Consider the following 17,681-nt stretch of genomic DNA (forward strand, 5'->3'; position numbering starts at 1 on the left):
CCTTTAGCATGAAGCTAACCAGAGGGCGCATGGCGGGGAGGCATGAGAGAGGAAGGGGCTTCCTGTGATTTCCGGTGGAGTCGGGGTGAGCCATGTGGGGAGGAGACCATCCAGCAAAGTTCGTCTCAACCACCCACCCAGACTCGACCCCTCTGGCTCAGCCTGGGGGCAGCCTTTCTGCAGCCCTTTCCAAATAAGCCAGGGCCCTCCCCAAACCCGCACCCTCCCACTGTCCACTTGCTCTGAAGGCCACTGACCCGTGACAGTGCCTGCAGTCCCTCGGGCAGCTGCTCTGTGTGTGGCTGCCACGTCTGCAACTCACAACCGCCACCGCTCCTCTCACACCCTCCCCTCCCCCGTGCAGCTGGCCTGGTAGTGGGGGCTCTGGAGGTCTTCTTTGTGACCACGCCACAGCTTGTGGGATCTTAGTTCCCCAACAAGGGATTGAACCCAGGTCTTTGGTAGTGAAAGCATGGAGTCCTAACCACAGATCCACCAAGGAATTCCTCGAGGTCTTCGTTGCCATTGTTTGCCCAGCAACCCCAGGCCAGCTCCGACCTGGTAGCAACCCCTCCTGCTACCCAGTAAGCTGAACAGCACCCTACCCATCAAGGTCTGAGCCCTTCCAAGTCTTTCCTTGTGGGTGCTCTCCCTCAGCCCTAGCGAACTGTATAGCGTTTCCTTTAGCTTGCAGTTACTCTTTTACCATAGTTAATCATCCTTCAGAGTGAGAGTCCCCTGTTTTAGATATTATGTGGTTTCTACCTTCTGATTGGACCCAGGTTGCCATGCTCATCTGTGTCCCCCAGTAGCGAGGGCCCAGCGGGCTCCTTACTGAAAGGCTGAATGAGGTCCTTCAGGGACTAGGCCGGTTCTCTTCAGACAGACCCCGGCTTCCTTCTGGGCAGAGAGCTTGACTCAGCTGTTTCATCCCCCTCGTCTTAAAAGAATGTATATTATTGAACCAGGAGCATCATGGGTACAAATAAGATCTAGACCACATCACTGGATAAATGGGTAGAAGTGTGGATGACAGGATGGATGGATGGATGGATGGATGGACAGATGGATGGGTGGAAGGAAGGAAGAACAGAAGGAGGAAGAAAGGAATAATAGCTGGACCACGGGACTGATGGCTTAATGAATAGATCTCACATATTGATCTTTTTCTAGGTATTAAATTTATGGGCTGAGTCTGTGTCTCAAAATTTTTGTCTCTCCCATATTCCATACCACCTAGCCTTGGGCTGAGCTTGTGTAAAGACCCGCTAAAGCAAGATTCATGAATTAATTCACCAAACAACCAAATGAAATAAAAGCCATGCTGTCCTGGACGAAATCATGAGGTGGGATTTTATAGCCTGGCCCTTTCCAGCTTTCAGGACCACCCCCACCTCCTCCCACTAACACTCCAGGCTTGTTTCAGGCCCCTCAGCCTGTCACTCGGAGCCTTTAGGGTTGAACTTATAACCATTACAGGGGGAAGGTTAGTGTATCGCTGTCCCAAGGGCTTTGCTTACTGATGGTGGGAATTTGGACACCTTTACTCCCCAGAGAAACATAAACGTAACCTGAATCCAGTGTATCTGGGAAGGAAGGAATATGATCTCTGGCTAAAAGATTAGCTTATCAGAAAGAGAAAAATCACATGGCTTCTTCCTGCCAGCTTTTGCACCCCTCAGCTTCCCCTAGGTCATCCTGTCACCTGTGACCCGCTGGGTTTGAAGAGGTTTCACAGCGAAAAGGAGTAAGACATGGACAGTGTCTGACACAGGCCCGGGAAGCAGATCCTGTCTCCTTTAAACAAAAACTCGCCTGTGAGCCACATAAACTGAGATGGAAAAGCTGCTAGAGAAGACAGTGAGTGTCACCTGAGGCTCATGACCTAAGGTCCAGCCCCAGGTGGGAATGCTGGTGATGGAAGAGAGGACTGAGCATCTTAGGTCTGAATCCTAGGAAGGTGGCAGTCCTGGGGTTGCCATCTGCCATCCCCCAGCTCGGAGACTCTGGGCACACTCACATCCTTGCTGGGCCTTGATCTCTGCCTCTGTGAGATGGGACTGCATGCTCTGCCCGCAGAACTCTCAGGGCTCCTGAGGTTCTAGGAGAAGGATGGGATGTGACTCTGAGAGGAGAAATGTCACCAGGTGAGGGCACACACTTGAAGTGCCATTGTGGCATTCGTAACTTCAGCTCATCCACGTTGCTCCCCTGGGCTAGGAGGTGATGCTGTCAACAGATATGGTCAGCAGGGACATGGCCACATCCTCTTTCTTTCCCAGGCCAGCTCTGGGGGCTTCAGGGACAGACAGGACCAGGCCCAGCATATAGGAAACTGGCCTCCAGTATGCAAAGAGTTTGCCGAGCCTGGCTAGAAGTTGCAGCTCAAGAGAAGGTGTTTAATGCAAGATCTGTACAGCCTGGAGGAGATATCTGCTCCCCATAAAGAGGGGATGAAGGAAGGAAGGGGGTTGGGAGGGAAGGGGCCAGCATGGGATGAAGCAGACCGGCTGGGCCAATCAACTTGCTGGTGATGACTAAGTGTGGTGATGAAAGTGTGGCTTTGACTCAGTTTCCCAAGTGGCTTGAGGCCAAAGGGTCCCCAGAGCAGCTCTCCCAGTGGTCCCACGTCAGCGCTGGTACAAGAGTCCACTGGACACTACGACGTAGCCCTGAAAGACAGAGACAACCATGGGCCAGGTGAGAAGCCACGCAGGGTCCATAGGACACCGGTCGCCCAGCAGCCTGGCTCTAACTCAGGCTCTGCCGCTCTTGCTGTGTGTCCTGAGTGCAGCCATTGCCTCTCCAGCCTCAGCGCACTGCTGATTCTCGTGGACGGTAAAGCATCCACTTTGCAAGGCTGCTATTGATAGATGGATGCAGCCAGATCACACAGGCAGAGCGCTCAGTGTGGAGCTGAGCTTGATTCAGGCTTCATACGTGGTCAGGACCGCCTCTGTTTTATGACCTGGAGTTCAGACCACTGAGTATCTTCTCCAAGTCCAAGCCTCTCTAGCAAAACCAGGCATACCCCCCCAAAAAATGTCCCTTACTGTCTACACTGCACTGCAGAAACTTCCTGGGGGCCTGCTGATCTTTTCCTTCCTTCCTTCCTTCCTCCCTCCCTCCCTTCTTTTTTCTTCCTTCTTCCTCTTTCTCTTTCTTTCTTTAATCTTCATTGAGCCTCTACTACGATCCAATCCCTGTGCCAGGTGTTGGGAACCCAGCAGAAAAATAACCAGAACCAGTCCTTGTCTTTGTGTAACTTGTACATGGTCCAATAGGGTAACCATTAACACATGGCTAATTACAGTTACCCCCTCTTATCCATGGTTTCATTTACCTAAGTATAACTATGGTCCAAATATATCAAATGGAAAATTCTAGAAATAAATAATTTATAAGCTTTAGATTCCATGCCATTCTGAGTCACTTAGTGAAATCCCATGCCATTCTACTCATCCCATCCTGGATGTGAGTCATCCCTTTGTCCGGTGGATCTACACTGTATGTGATTCCCACCCACTAGTACTATCTATCCACAGTTTCAGGCATCCAATGGGCATCTTGGAATGTGTCTCCCCCTAGATAGGTGAGACTACTGTACATTTACATTAAGTAAAATTAAGTAAGATTTAGAATTCACCTTCTCAGTTACACTGGTCATATGTTGAGGGCCCAAAAGTCACCTGTGCCCAGTGGCTGACAGGGGCCACTGCCTTGGACAGTGCAGACCTCTATCCTTGCAGGAAGTTCTATGGGGCAGTGTTGGTCTAGGGACCTTTGACTTCAGTCCCTAATGGCTAGATTAGAGGGTGCCAAGTTGAGTCAGCCACTGACCTTGCCCGATAAAGGAAGTCTTGGGGAAATTCCCACTAAAAGCCCTGCTCCCACGTGTGCTGATGGTTACTTTTTGGGGGGCAAGTTATTAACTGCCAATTGCCTTGGGACCATAGTTCTCAAGCAAGGAGGCCATCCTCCCTGAAAGCCCTTAGCCAGTCCCTCTTAGGGAGTGTGAATGACACAGATGTTGGGCTTGAAGGACCTTGGTTAAGTTTTCTGTCCCATGCACATCTTATTGAATGAATTAGGAAGAAGATTGTCCTTTTGTAGCTCAGGTGAAACAGAAAGAAGTGGTAGGATGTCATCCTGGGCCCACAATGTCTGATACCAACATTAGATCATTTTAGAAGGGTCAGGATCCCCTCCTACCATCTGGCCTGTGGAGGTTTGTGTACAACCCTGGAAAGATTCCCTCTCTCATCCTCCCCCAGACTCCAGAGGGGTTGTGCCTATCCCAGGACACAGAGTCACATCACAGTTGGTCTGAATCCACTGAGTGTGACCTGGTGTGATATTTGTTGAGGGTGAGTGAAACCTTTGCTCCAATGTCACCTTACATTTAGAATTTTCCATCTCATCGCAGCTGATTCATGGCATGGTCTGGGCAGGGGGGCATTCCTAGGCCTGGCTGACCCTGGACCCCACTGTGTGCTCTAGTAAGAAGGGAGGGAGAGAAGTGACCCCCAACCTCCCCAAGTCCAGCCTCCCTCCAAAGATGAAGGAGGCCCTTCTGGTCACACTGAAAGGCTCTCACCTCCTGGATAAAAATCTCAGGGGTGACGTACTGGAGATTAACCACGTGGGGGAGGGCAATCCCCATGCCCAAGAGAGCTGCAGGAGAGAAAAGAGAAATCAAGGTCAGCCGGTAACGAAGTGCCACCTGAAGCTGGCCCTGTGCTGAGGTCTTCACATACATCATGACACCAAGGTCCACAGATACTCAGGAAGTGGGAACTGCTATTACTATACCCACTTTATAGAAGGGAAAACTGAGATTAGGGGAGGAAACAGAACTTAGCTAAGATCACACAGCTGCTAAACAGCCGAGCTAAGATGTATGCACAGGCAGCAGGACTCCCAAAGCCACCCTGTTAGCCTCTGAGCCTGGGATATAGGAAGGGGCCAAGATAGAGCCTGGAGCAGGCATGCGGGTGGAAGGGGCCAGAGGGGCCACACGGGGCAGAGGGCAGAGCTCACCATTGAGGTGGTCCAGCAAGGGCTTCTCAAATACTTCACCCATGAGTGTCTGGACATGGTCAGTCTGCAGCCATGGAGCCAGGGAGATGGGGACCACAGGCCCATACCGGCAAGGGGCCAGGAGAGACACGTGAACACAGAGACAGATCAACCAACAGAGGTACAGCAGGAAGGACGAGGGCAAGTCACCCCTGTCCAGGCTTCAAGCAGAGCCCAGCTGCTCCCAGGGTCGTGTCAGCATCACGCCCCCAGGAACTTCTGGCCTGAGAGTCAGCTGAGAGACATGGGCACACACTCCCCTTCCCCGGGCTCATGGCCTGCCCCACCCAGTGAGGGGGTCTCTGGAGACCCCAGCCCCATACTCACATCAATGAAGCCCAGATTGGAGGAGGCCACGGTGAGCTGGACATTCCTGAAAGGGAAGCCAGAAGGGAGGGGTGGGAATGGGGCCTAGTGCCTCTCACCTGCTTACCACACCAGCTGCATCCCAAGCTCCTCTGACTGACATGTGACAGGCAATTGCAGGCCCATTGCACAGAGGAGCATACTGAGGCTGCTGGGTCCAGGAGGCCTCACTTACCCCAGCACAGATGTGGTCCCCCGAAGCCTCACCTTGGACACGGAAAGCTGGAGGTTCAGGTTCACTACCTGGGCACATGGGGAGAGCAGGGTCAAAGGGCACAGAACCATGTGGGAGCTCTCAGTTGGCCACCAGATATCCCAGTCTCCTACCCACACACCATCCATTCAGGTGTTTGTGGAACACAGGGCACTGGGGAGGTGAAAAACAGCCAAAGAAATCAGACAAGATCCTTTCAGAGAGTGCTGGGTGTCACAGAGGAACAGTGGTATGTGGAGGGATGGGGACCATCTAGAAGCCTGCCTGGAGGAAGACTGCAGCATTTAAGCTGAGACCTGAATGATGAGGAGAAGCTAGACTTGGCAAGAGTAAGGGGAAGTGTGTCCTAGGCACAGGGCACAGGACATGCACAGCACGTGCAAAGGTCCTGAGGCAGGAAAGTCTTGGCACATTGACGGAACAGCAAGGAGACCAGTGTGGATAAAAAGTGAGAAGTGTGTGGGAGGAAGTGAGGCCTCCCTGAGAGTCGCCCACCTCCCAGCCAGCCCCATCCAGCCCGCCTCACTCACCACATTGATGGAGAAGAGGTACTGGAAAGCCGAGTTGGAGGCCGGGACCAGGACTTCCACGAAGGGCTGCAGCCGCAGCGTGGCGTTGTTGGTGTGGAACGTGACTGTGGGCGTGGCACCCAGCCTCACCTTGAGCACCAGGGGCATGGGCTCGGGGAACTGACGGGCCACCTAGGGAGCAGAGGGGCGAGAGGGAGGAGGGCACATGGGGGCAAAGACTGGGTGGGCTCTTCGCTCATCATTCCTTAGATGCTGATCAAGCCATGGCTGTGCTATAAGTGCCCAGACCACAGAGGTGGGTCCACCCCTGACTCCCGCCCTTGGGGACACCCAGTTGATGGGTGGCCACATGAAGACAGTCACAGCCTGTGATCTGTGCCAGGAGGGACGGTAGCTCAGGGATGTGGGAGCACAAGGAGGCTCCTGGACCAGACAAGGGGTCTCGTCCTCCCGTGGGAGGCAATCCCTGAGCTTGGACTTGGATGGATCAGGGGAAGGAAGCAGAGGAGACAGTGTAGGCACTTCTTGCCCGCTGCACGGAAAGGAGGAAATGGTGCGATGCCTGGCCGGAGGAGGGGCCATCCCGAGACAGAGGATGTGCAGATGGAAGGGCAGATGCTGAGCCAGCAGAGACCCCAGAGCCCAGAGAGCCTCCCACCCCAATCCCAGATTTCAGCCCCTGGAATGACCAGAAACATCACCCACCTCGGGGATGAGCTGGCCCAGCACAGAGGTGTTCAACGGGTTGTTACTCGAATTCTGAAATCAACTCCCAACACATGACAGGTTTTAGAACAGTCACTCCCCAAGCCAGACCACCTCTTGTCTCCCCACCCCAACCCCTCTGTCTAATCCCCACCCTACCCCTCTGTCTAACCCTTCCAATAGCCACCCTGTGGCCCCAAAGCTTCAACTGCCCAACCCACCCAGGACTTGGCCTCAGCAGGGTCTCCCCAGGCTGGGCGACAGGGCACTCCTGCCCCACATGCCTAGGGCAGCAGGACCAGCTCTCACCAGCTGCGCTGTGACGTCCAGGTTGAGCGCACCAGCCTTCTGCAGCAGCATGATGACAGAGTCAAACAGGTCCTGTGAGAGGCCCACGGTTGCCATGGCACCCTTGGTGCCCGTGTGCTGTGGCAGCACGAAGGGGGTGGTATCCACAGGCAGGACGATGGGTCTGCCCAGCAGGAAGAGAACAGCCTGTTGAGTTGGAGGTGAGGAGGAGAACAGAGACGGGGCCTCAGTAGGCAAGCAGCTACATGGCAGACCCTGGGCTGTGAGATGCCACCCACCCCCGAGATGCCACATGTGCTGTCAGCCTCAGCCCTTCACCTACGTGCCACGCTCCCTCCTGGAATGCCATCCCAGCTCCTCTCCCCTCATCTCTCCTGCCACTTTAGGAATCTTGCAGAACACCAAGGACTCCGGAGGTAAAAAGGCCCCAGCTCTGAGTGGAGCAGGAGGCACTTACGTTGATATCCAAGGAAATGTAGTCGTTGGTGATGGTAGGGGTGTCAATCATGGAGTAGCGGACCTGGGACTCTGGACCCACAGGGCTGAGGCCTGAAGGAAACCAGGGTGCAGAACAAAACATGGCATATTCAGCATTATCCACCAATGCCTCATTTAGCCAGGCATCCCGGGTGGCACTATTGGTAAAGAACCCACCTGCAAACACAGGAGACGTAAGAGATATAGCTTTGATCCCTGGTTTGGGAAGATGCCCTGGAGAAGGGACTGGCTACCCACTTTAGTATTCTCTTTTTTTAATTTTTATTTATTTTTAATTGGATGATGATTGCTTTGCAATATTGGTTTGATTTCTATCATACATCAACATGAATTAACCATAGGTATACGTAGGCTACCTCCCTCTTGAATCTTCCTCCCAAGTCCCACCCATTCCCACTCCTCTAGGTTATTACAGAGCCCCAGTTTGGGTTCTCTGAGTCATACAGCAAATTCTCATTGGCTGTTTACATATGTTAGTGTATATCCATCAACACATGAATGGATTAAGAAGTTGCGGTACATATATACAATGGAATACTACTCAGCCACAAAAAGGAATGCATTTGAGTCAGTTCTAATGAGGTGGATGAACCTAGAGCCTATTTACAGAGTGAAGTAAGTCAGAAAGAAAAGTGAATATCATATATTAACACATGTGTGTGGGATCTAGAAGCATGTTACTGATCAACCTGTTTGCAGAAGCAGCTGAGGAGACACAGACATAGAGAACAGACTTATGGGCAAGGTCGGGGAGAAGAGGGAGAAGGTGAGATGAATGGAGAGAGGAGCTCTCCAGTCCTCTCACCTGAAGAATCCCGTGGACAGAGGAACCTGGCAGGCTATGGTCCATGGGGTCACGAAGAGTCAGACATGACTGAAGTGACTGAGCACACACATGCCCACACACCTCATTTAGCCAGACCCAGACCAAGAAAAGAGGCACGAAAAGGCCCCATGAGTAAGCACATTTAAGTTGCAAAATGCACACCCAAGAGTCAGCTGCTCACAACCTGCTGATTCTTAGACACCATTCTAACAGTTTTGGTTTCTACTTTCCCAATCGGCAGAAGACTAAAGACCCTAAATCAGAAAGGAGAAGAGTCATTCCAGGCACAAACATCCCCTGACCAAGGCAAGATGGAAGCAAAGACAAGGGCAAGAGCTGATCTTTGGTATGAACCTGGGTCCAAGGCATCTTGATGAAGACAATCCCTCTGAAGGGAGAGGGGAGAGACTAAGGCTTATTGAGTTTATTGCATACCAGACACCTAACCCATGCTGTCTTGTACGATAGCAACACATTGGAAAAGTAGAAATTTTGATCCTTATTTTTGGATGGAATTATTAAGCCCAGAGAGATGGAGTGACTTCCCTAAGGTCACACAGCAAATGAGCCAGAATTCATACTCATATCCTTTGATTCCGTCCATTTTCCTTGGCTTCTCAGTACCTCCTGTTAAGGTAATATTGGGGTTGGTTGTGAGGAGGGTGGGGGAGCTCAAGAAATGTTCCCCAGACTTCTAGCTGAGCTGTGAAGTGTGGACAGGATGATAGGTGGACGTGTGAGGAGGAGAAACTCTAGGTGAGCTGATTCATGCAGGGTGCTGGTACCATGCTGAGACTTTAAACTCAGAGCTTCTGATTTTCCATCTACAAGTTGGGGATAACGACACAACCTTGTAAGATGGGTAAAATTTGCCCAAGAAAGCCAAAGAGCTACCCTGATATAAAAACACTCACTGAAGAAGTCACTACAGATAAACGTGGACCCTGCCCAGCATCCTTCCTGGCTTAATGCCCTGCACACCTGTCCCAGGCTCTGTAAGGGGTTAGATACAACCCCCAACTCAAAGGCAAAACCAACCAATGTCCTAGGGCAGCTGCCAATGACAGACAGCTCTGGATTTCACAAAGTCAGTGATGCCAACACAGGAGAAACTCCAGAGTCCCAGGCAAAGAAAGTCCTCAGGTACGAGAAGGTGCACTTCAAACAGAAGCAGCTTTAAAAATGGGCTTGTGAAAAAAGAGAGGATGCCCTGAATTTACCCGGGCTCGCTGAGCACAAATTTCCTCCCGAGTCACCAGAGGATGCATTCTTTGATCAGTCTGTGAATGGGTAAGTAATTACCAATAGTTCTTCCATACTGATAAATAACACTAAAAAGATGAAGCTGACCTACTTCTGTTGCTTTTAGTTCCATATTGTAAATTGAAGACCTGTCAGGGGCTTGTTTCTGGAGAATGAAATGGCAACTCACACAAGTATTCTTGCCTGGAAAATTCCATGGACAGAGGAGCCTGGTGGGCTACAGTCCATGGGTCGTAAAGAGTCAGACACCATGGAAGTGACTTAGGGCACACGCGCATGTGTACGTGCACACACACACACATACACACACACAAAAAAAATATTCAAAGACTTGGTTCTACAATTTGGAGACTTCCAAATTCCACCAATAATTGTTCAGACATTCTATGATTGATCTCCCAGAGGTCAACTCTGATGCAAAGGAGTGGTCTTTGAAGGGTCATGGGGATCCCAAAGGATTTCAGAGGCCCCAGCCCCCTCCCCAGGCTCCCAGGTCTTACCAATTAAAGTGCCCAGGTGGACATTGAGGCCTTGCACCAGGTTGGAGATTCTCAGGCACAGCTGCAGAAAGACAGAGGCTCCAGCAGCTCTCAAGGTTGGAGGGGGTGAGGCTGGGAGGGTCTAGAGGCCCCGGGTGGAAGACTCTCCCAACTTGGACACCAAGGCCTGGGAGCCCTTCCTTCCACCACCAGCCAGTGGGCCTCTTCCAGCACCTCCTCTGGGCCCTGGGGACTCAGAGGGGATGCTGGGGCCTGTGAGCACTGAGGAAAGAACAGGGCTGTGGGGCCCAGCGGGAGTGGCCACAGCCAGGCCCAGGAAACTGAGGCAGGCAGCCTGCTGCCTACCAGCCCAGAGGCCCAGCTGATGGGACAATGCTCCCTGCAGAGGAAGCAGGCTGCAGTCAGCAAGCCGGGCCAGGGAGACTGGAGTCCTCCCAGCCCAGCAGGCCACCAGAAGTGGATTAAGCTGGGGTCAGTGTGACAGAAGGTGGGGCAGAGAGGAGACTGCAAGGCCGGGGGTCGTCATAGCTGATCCAGGGAGGACTTGGTGAGGCGAGGCCAAGAGGCAGTTCAGTTCAATTCAGTTGCTCAGTTGTGTCCGACTTTTGCAACCCTATGGACTGCAACACGCCAGGCTTCCTTGTCCATCACCAACTCCTGGAGCTTGCTCAAACTCATATCCATCAAGTCGGTGATACCATCCAACCATTTCATCCTCTGTCATTCCCTTCTCCTCCTGCTTTCAATCTTTTCCAGCATCAGGGTCTTTTCCAATGAGTCAGTTCTTCACATCAGGTGGCCAAAGTATTGAAGCTTCAGCTTCAGCATCAGTCCTTCCAAAGAATATTCAGGACTGATTTCCTTCAGGATTGACTGGTTTGATGTCCTTGTAGTCCAAGGGACGCTCAAGAGTCTTCTCCAACACCACAGTTGAAAAGCATCAATTTTTCAGTGCTCAGCCTTTTATATGGCCCAGCCCTCACATCCATGCTTGATTACTGGAGCAGAGGAGAGGACTATACTGGCTTCTGCCTTCCAGCCTCAGTGTTCTCATCTGTAGCATGAGGATCCTGAGGCCTACCTCTTGAGCATGTGAAATGGCACACAGTGGGTTGACCTGGTCTCCATTACTGCCACTACTGGAGGTAGGGTGGCTGGGAAGGGGCAGGGAGGGAGAGTAGGGCCCTGGCCCCTGAGACACCGTTGCTCACCAAGTCAGCCACCCACAGACAATGACAGGAGCTAACATAGTGGCCTTCACAGCAACGCTCACTCTCCCCAAACTGCTGTAAACTGCACACGTTGTAATGCACTCAGCCCCACAGCCTGCCCACCAGGGGCCAGGTAGGGACAGTGGTTCTCTCTCCTTACAGATGTGGAAGGAGGGGCAGAGGGGGGCCAGGTGACTTGTCCAGGGTCCCAGCTGGGAAGGGGGGGACCAGGATCACATCCACCCCTGGTGCCCAGGCCCTCATCCACTCCCATTGTGTTCTCTTTTCAGAAGCTACGTGGCCCTGAAAGCACTCCACTCCACAGGGCACCGGGGTGGTCTGAGTGGAGGAGCCTCCCTCCCCTGCAGCCCCACAACCGCCAGGTCATTGCATTAGACCGTCAGCCCCGCCTCCTCCCTGCCCTTCTGGGGAAAGTGGAGGACCCTCAGAAGGAGCACTAACAATCCCTGCCTGCGACCCCCCTCTTCACTCGCTGCCGCCCCCCATCCTGCAGGCTCTGGCAGGTCCTTTACCTTGCTCTTCAGCACAGCTTTGATGTGACTCTGCAGTGGGGCCAGCATCGCGGGGGCTGTGCTGAGGAGGAGACCAGAAAGGGTCTGAGCCCAGGTCAGCACCACAGGGGCCTGTTCCTCCCCAAAGCCAGGGTGCCAGAGAAGAGCCTGTGCCCAGGCCACACCCTGCCATGTGCCAGGCGTGGAACCAGCATGACTGACTCCACAGTGGAAGACACCAAGCCACCAGGAAGGGGCCATTGGTCTCAAGCTTTGGAAGTGGCCAAGAATGAGGCCAAGTGGAGTGGGGAGACAGAGGGTGTTGAGAAGGCTAAATTTGACCACATCCAGCTGGCTTCAGGGCCACTGTGCCCAGTGAGGCGGGGCTGTGGCTCGCGGGGCCCAAGTCTGCTCCCTGCATGGGCCCCATTTCTCTGTGGCAAACCTACTGCGGTCCCTTCCTCACCGAGCCATGGGGCTGAATCAGTGTTTCAGAATAGGGATCCATGAGAAGTCATGGTTCCTTGGTTCCCTAACACGCTGACATGAGGCACGGCCCAGCCTTGCTGAATGGCCTCTTGGGGAGGCAGGAGGAAGGCGCCAATGTTCTCAGCAGCATCAAACTCTGGGCTCCTGTTTTCCCATCAATAAACCATGAGCAGCCCCTGCGCATGAGGACTGTGAGGGACCGTGGGGGATCATGAGTTACACAGGCTGAGCAGGGGGCCCAAGTGGGAATAGATTTATACCCAAGCCTTGTCTGAGGAAAAAGTCCAGTCTTTGGGTAAATGTTGCTCCCTTTTAAGATGCTAAAATATTCAACCACCTCGAAGTGAGCAGAGGAATTCGCAGCAGTGGGGTCGATCAGCCTGCCGAGTTTGAACCTGTGTGCTAGCTGTGTGGCCCAGGCAAATCACTTAACCTCTCTGTGCCTCCACTTGCTCTCTTGCAAAAGGAGGGAAATGCCTCCACCGACCTGGTAGGACTACTGTGAGATGACTCACAGAAAGGGCCCAGAACGTGCGCAGCACACAGTGGTGCTCTGGAGGTGGAGTGACTGTCAGCCTTAGACGCCAAAACAGGAGCAGCCACCTGACTCACGGGGAGAGCTTGGCGGGTCCCAGCCCCTCCCTGGGCCTCAGACTCCTCATCTCCGCAGGGCGGGGCAGCCCTCCGAGGTTCCCGACTGCGGCTGCCAGCCCAGAGCCCCTCTCCAAACAGGACGTTAATGGCAGTGTGCGCTGTCACATGGTGTGGAGCAGTGGTGGAGCCACGGGCTCTGGTCACACACTCGCTGTGTGACCCTGGGCACGTCCCTTCCGTTCTCTGAACTTCAGTGTCGTCAGCCATAAAATAGGTATGATGCTGGTGGCGATGGGGCGGGGCGGGGGCAGGGCCGGCTCTGGGTTCCATCATCAGGATTGGATGAAGTAGGAAGCTCAAGAAACAGCACCACAGCCTCGGTGTCTGGGTTCCAGCAGCCCAGCCTCCAGTACCCACCTGTTGCGGCCATCAAACACGATGGCTTTGTCGAAGATGGAAAAGCAGCTGGAGATGCTGACCAAGGGGGTCCCGATGGAGCCCTGTTCCACGGAGGTGTCAGCCAGCAGTGCTACGGGGAGCAGCAAGTGCAGAGGCTCCGGGTCACTGTGGGGACATCAGTCCTGAATCCAAGTGGCACTGCCTAGCAAGCCCACGGTGACAGATGCAAGACCCCCTGCCCACCCAGGGGTCTCCACCTGCTGACCCCTTAACACAGGCAGGGACCCTGCTCAACATGAGATGGTCCCCCCGGGGCAGGCTGGGCACACCCCCAAACTCCACTCAGGGTCACAGACATTGCATCCGATGGCTGTGAGCTACGCTCTTATGTGAGACCCTGGGCCCGTCATTCCCCATACTGAGCCTTAGATTCTTCTTCTGTAAAAATGGACATCAGATTGGTGGTTCCTATCTCACAAGGCTGCTATGCTGGATTTTCTAGAAAACAATCATGTGAAAACATCCTACTTGAAGGCTGGCCCACTAGCACTCATAAAATGGTAGTATCAGGACAGAGGAGTTAAAATAAGAACACTCAGCCCCTAGTTTGAAAATTAAATGCATATATAGTGACTGATGCACAGAAACAAGTCTAGTATTTTATTGAGCACCAGGTGCCTTGCACGTGAAAGGGGTAATATAATTTTAATCATAGCAGTGAATCCATCCACTCAAACCTCCATTGCTTGCTAAGTCGCTTCTGTTGTGTCTGACTCTTTGCGACCCTAACCCACCAGGCTCCTCTGTCCATGGGACTCTCCAGGCAGGGATACTGGAGTGGGTTGCCATTTCCTCCACCAGGGGATCTTCCCAACCCAGGGATCGAACCTGTGTCTCTTATATCACCTGCACTGGCACGAGGGTTCTTTACCACTAGCGCCACCTGGGAAGCCCTCAACCTCCACAGGCATGCTGCAAAGTTTTGTTTTCTTTTGCTTTGGTTTTTCACAAAGGACTAAACCGGGTCAGAGAACTGAAATGACTCTCTCTATTTGCATAACTGTTGAGCAGGGTCTGGATTCTCAGAAATTCTCTCACTGTCTCACTCCCCCATGGAGGATGGGAGAGAAGGCACTGGAGAGAGAGAGTGCTGAACAGAGTTAGAAGGTCTGAGTTGGGATCTTGGGATTTGCTAAATCCCTTTCCTCCGTTTTACCTTCAGAGAGTCCTTGAAAATCCTCCCACTCCCAACAAGGAGACTGACTCACCGGAAGATCTTGAAAGTAAAATTGGTGGCTGCCGACAAGCGTATTCCAAAATTGGCAACAAATGTCAGGTGGAGGTGGGACACATCGACATTCAGAATCTGAAGCCTGCAGGGTAGGAGTCAAAGCGACAGGGCAGTCTCCATCAAACCATGGCATCAACTCTGGGGTGGGTGCTCGGAGCCTATCCACACTGTTGGTATTTATAAAGGACCTCTGACAACTAAAACTATGGGATGAGGAAGAGGTAGTGAGTTCACAATCATAGGGGGCATGCAAGCAAAGGTTAACCAACCTGCCAGTAGGGAAAAGATGCAAAGGGCATCCCAGCATTAGGCATGAATTAAGTGAGATGATGATTACTCAGGTCTTGGAGGGATTTTAGTTTCTGATGGAGATCTGGAAAGCTGGGAAGGTAGGGAAAGAAAAAACTTCGGGATCCACAGAAGGCAGAAATCCCCCTCTAGTCAGCAGCTTTGGCTTGTAGCACTTTAGCAATGGAAAACTCAACTCCTTTCAAAGCTGCTTGTTCCGATTGCTCAGCACTCTCCTGCTAACCTATGATTTCCTTTTTTCCTGAATAAAAGTCTTCTTTTTTCTCTCTCTCTCTCCGGCACAGTAGTTAGTTGTGGGAAGTGGGGCACTACAGAGTGGTGTACATGTTAAAGTGAACGTGTTAATCGCTCAGTCGTGTCTGACTCTTCGCGACCCATGGACTGTAGCCCACCAGACTCCTGTGTCCATGGAAGTCTCCAGGCAAATGTTAAAAGTCACATCAAAGCACTCTCTGTTAGCACTTGGGTGACATCTTTCCATGACTCTCCTTGGGACACAAGCTGACCTACAGCCTGCTTCTTTTCACTTGACAACCATTCTGGATGTGTTCCCACATCTACAAACAAGGACTCCTGGCGCTGTTTTCCAACAATCGCATGATTGAGCCTCTGTGTAGCCACACTGCAAATCATTAAGGGATCCTTGACCTTGGGACACTGATGCTCCTGGGCCCGACATCATCAGCCCAACCCTACCCCAGGGTCTCAAACTGGGGGCTTCCACACCAGCTGCATTTTCACCCGCCCAGCGTTTGCAAGTTTTAAACGTTTTTAAAACGAGTTGCCATCATTCAAAACTTGGTAGATTTTTGTACACACAGATATGGTTCTGGGCTCTCCTGTGACAATGCAGAGTGGTGGAGCCTGCCACACTTAGCACCATTAAAGATCGGAGCAGAAGGAAAGTCCACTGGGAGCACCTGAGAGAAGCCTTCAGCAGCCCATGACATGAGACGTTGAGCTTTCATTCCTTCCCAAGTAAATCCTTTACTAAATATTTGAGTTTATGTGTTGTTTCTAAATCTCTTCATTGGGGAAGATGGGGGGTGGAGAGGGAGGTTCAAGAGGGAGGGACATATGTATACATATACCTGATCCACTTTGTTGTTCAGCAGAAACTGGCACAACATTGTGATGCCACTATACTCCAATTTTAAAAAATTAATTAAAAATAATGACAAATGTAAAAATAAAATCAGAAGAAAAAAAGCAAAACTAAATAAATAAATCTCTTCATCAATTCTCTCAACACCCCAGATCAGGTTTAATTATCTCCAAGAAGGTGTTATTAAGCTCTTTTTAATGGCTTCAACCTTGTATCAGCATACCACATTTATAAACTTCGTACCATAGACAGTGTGTAACACCCATTTTTACAATGCAACATGCACAGAAGGAAGAAAGTACCTGTTTGTTGTTGATGACGATGATGACGGTGAAGAAGTAATAAAACTGCTGCTAGCAACAGTCAAAAAATGTACATGGCTTTTTATAAGAATATATGTATATACATACATATATGAGTTCCTATGCACGTATAGTATATATACATGTGTATGCATATGGATTTTCTTGGAAATCCAGAGTCTTGGCTATAGTGAGTCTGTTTCCCACTGGATGGGGACAATTAGCCCAGTTCCTAAAAGTGTCTGAGTCTGAGGTGCTCCCACCTGCCTCTGCCTTTGAGTCTCTGCTTTATGGAGAGGGGTATATTAGACTCACATTTGTGTCTAGATTCAATGTTAGGCTTTTGGAAGAAGTAGCCAAGGTCCTGTCAGCCCTGGGGACCTGGGAGCCGGAGTCTTAGACTCTGTGCATAGAAATCTACTAAATAAGAGGCATCAGATCCCCTTGGCTGGTCCCAGCTCCTGCAGCCTCTTGTGCCCACTCACCTGGCAGGTGGGAGTATCTAATCTGGTGAGGGAAACACTCATCTAGCTGGTGGGGGGAAGCACTCACCTGGAGGTGAGCTACTCACCTGGTGGGCTGGAAGACCCCTCCACTCCGGTCCAGGAAAAGCGGGACTGTGACCTGCAGGGCCCTCTGGAGCGGGGCTTTCCCAGCTTCAGCCGCTGAGGGGCCAGAGCAGGGTGAGGTCAGGCCATGCTCAGGAGTCACCAAGAGAGACCCCACCGCCCACCATCTGCCCCACACCTTGGGCGAGGAGAATTCAGAGATTGGAAGGGGGGGCTTGTCCACAGGGGCACAGGGGGCCACCTGGGGGGCACAACCCCACCAGGCCCTTCCAGACATGTCTTTCCTCTTTGCCCTTCCAAATCCCACGTATCTACTCTCTCCTCAAAAACAGTAACACCCTTTGCCCTTTTGCAAGGCCTTGATCAGTCTCTACCTCCTTGGGAGCTTCTACAAGGCCCCAAGCAGAAGAAGCAGTTCCCAGCCCTGCGGGGAGAGGATAGAAGCAGTCTCTCCTGCAGGCTGAGGGCTCAGGAGCCTCTCAAAATCTAGGTGCAAATCCACCTCTGCTACTCACTACCTGTGCGGCTGCCCTGTGCCTCAGTTTCCCTGCAAATCAATACGATGCTTAGAATGGTAGCTGTCAGCTTTCTCAGGATCTGGCACCTCCCC

The 17,681-nt window shown here is 52.1% G+C and overlaps 1 protein-coding gene across 1 annotated transcript; it reads right to left on the reverse strand.

The window, feature by feature from the left end:
* Positions 1-2,374: 2,374 nt before the first annotated feature.
* On the reverse strand, positions 2,375-17,372 carry BPIFB2 (BPI fold containing family B member 2). Its single transcript, XM_040247545.1, has 14 exons — positions 17,074-17,372; positions 14,764-14,868; positions 13,514-13,660; positions 12,035-12,095; positions 10,291-10,351; positions 7,661-7,752; positions 7,204-7,389; positions 6,895-6,948; positions 6,190-6,360; positions 5,621-5,688; positions 5,407-5,452; positions 5,041-5,104; positions 4,598-4,674; positions 2,375-2,672 (listed from the first exon to the last, which is right to left on the reverse strand). Exons 1-14 carry the CDS (start codon positions 17,346-17,348, stop codon positions 2,631-2,633), a joined length of 1,449 nt encoding a protein of 482 aa, XP_040103479.1. The 5' UTR covers positions 17,349-17,372; the 3' UTR covers positions 2,375-2,630.
* Between the last annotated feature and the right edge of the window lie 309 nt (positions 17,373-17,681).

Source organism: Oryx dammah, unplaced genomic scaffold (genome assembly GCF_014754425.2).
Source record: "Oryx dammah isolate SB20612 unplaced genomic scaffold, SCBI_Odam_1.1 HiC_scaffold_10, whole genome shotgun sequence".
In the NCBI taxonomy this organism is placed as follows: domain Eukaryota; kingdom Metazoa; phylum Chordata; class Mammalia; order Artiodactyla; family Bovidae; genus Oryx; species Oryx dammah.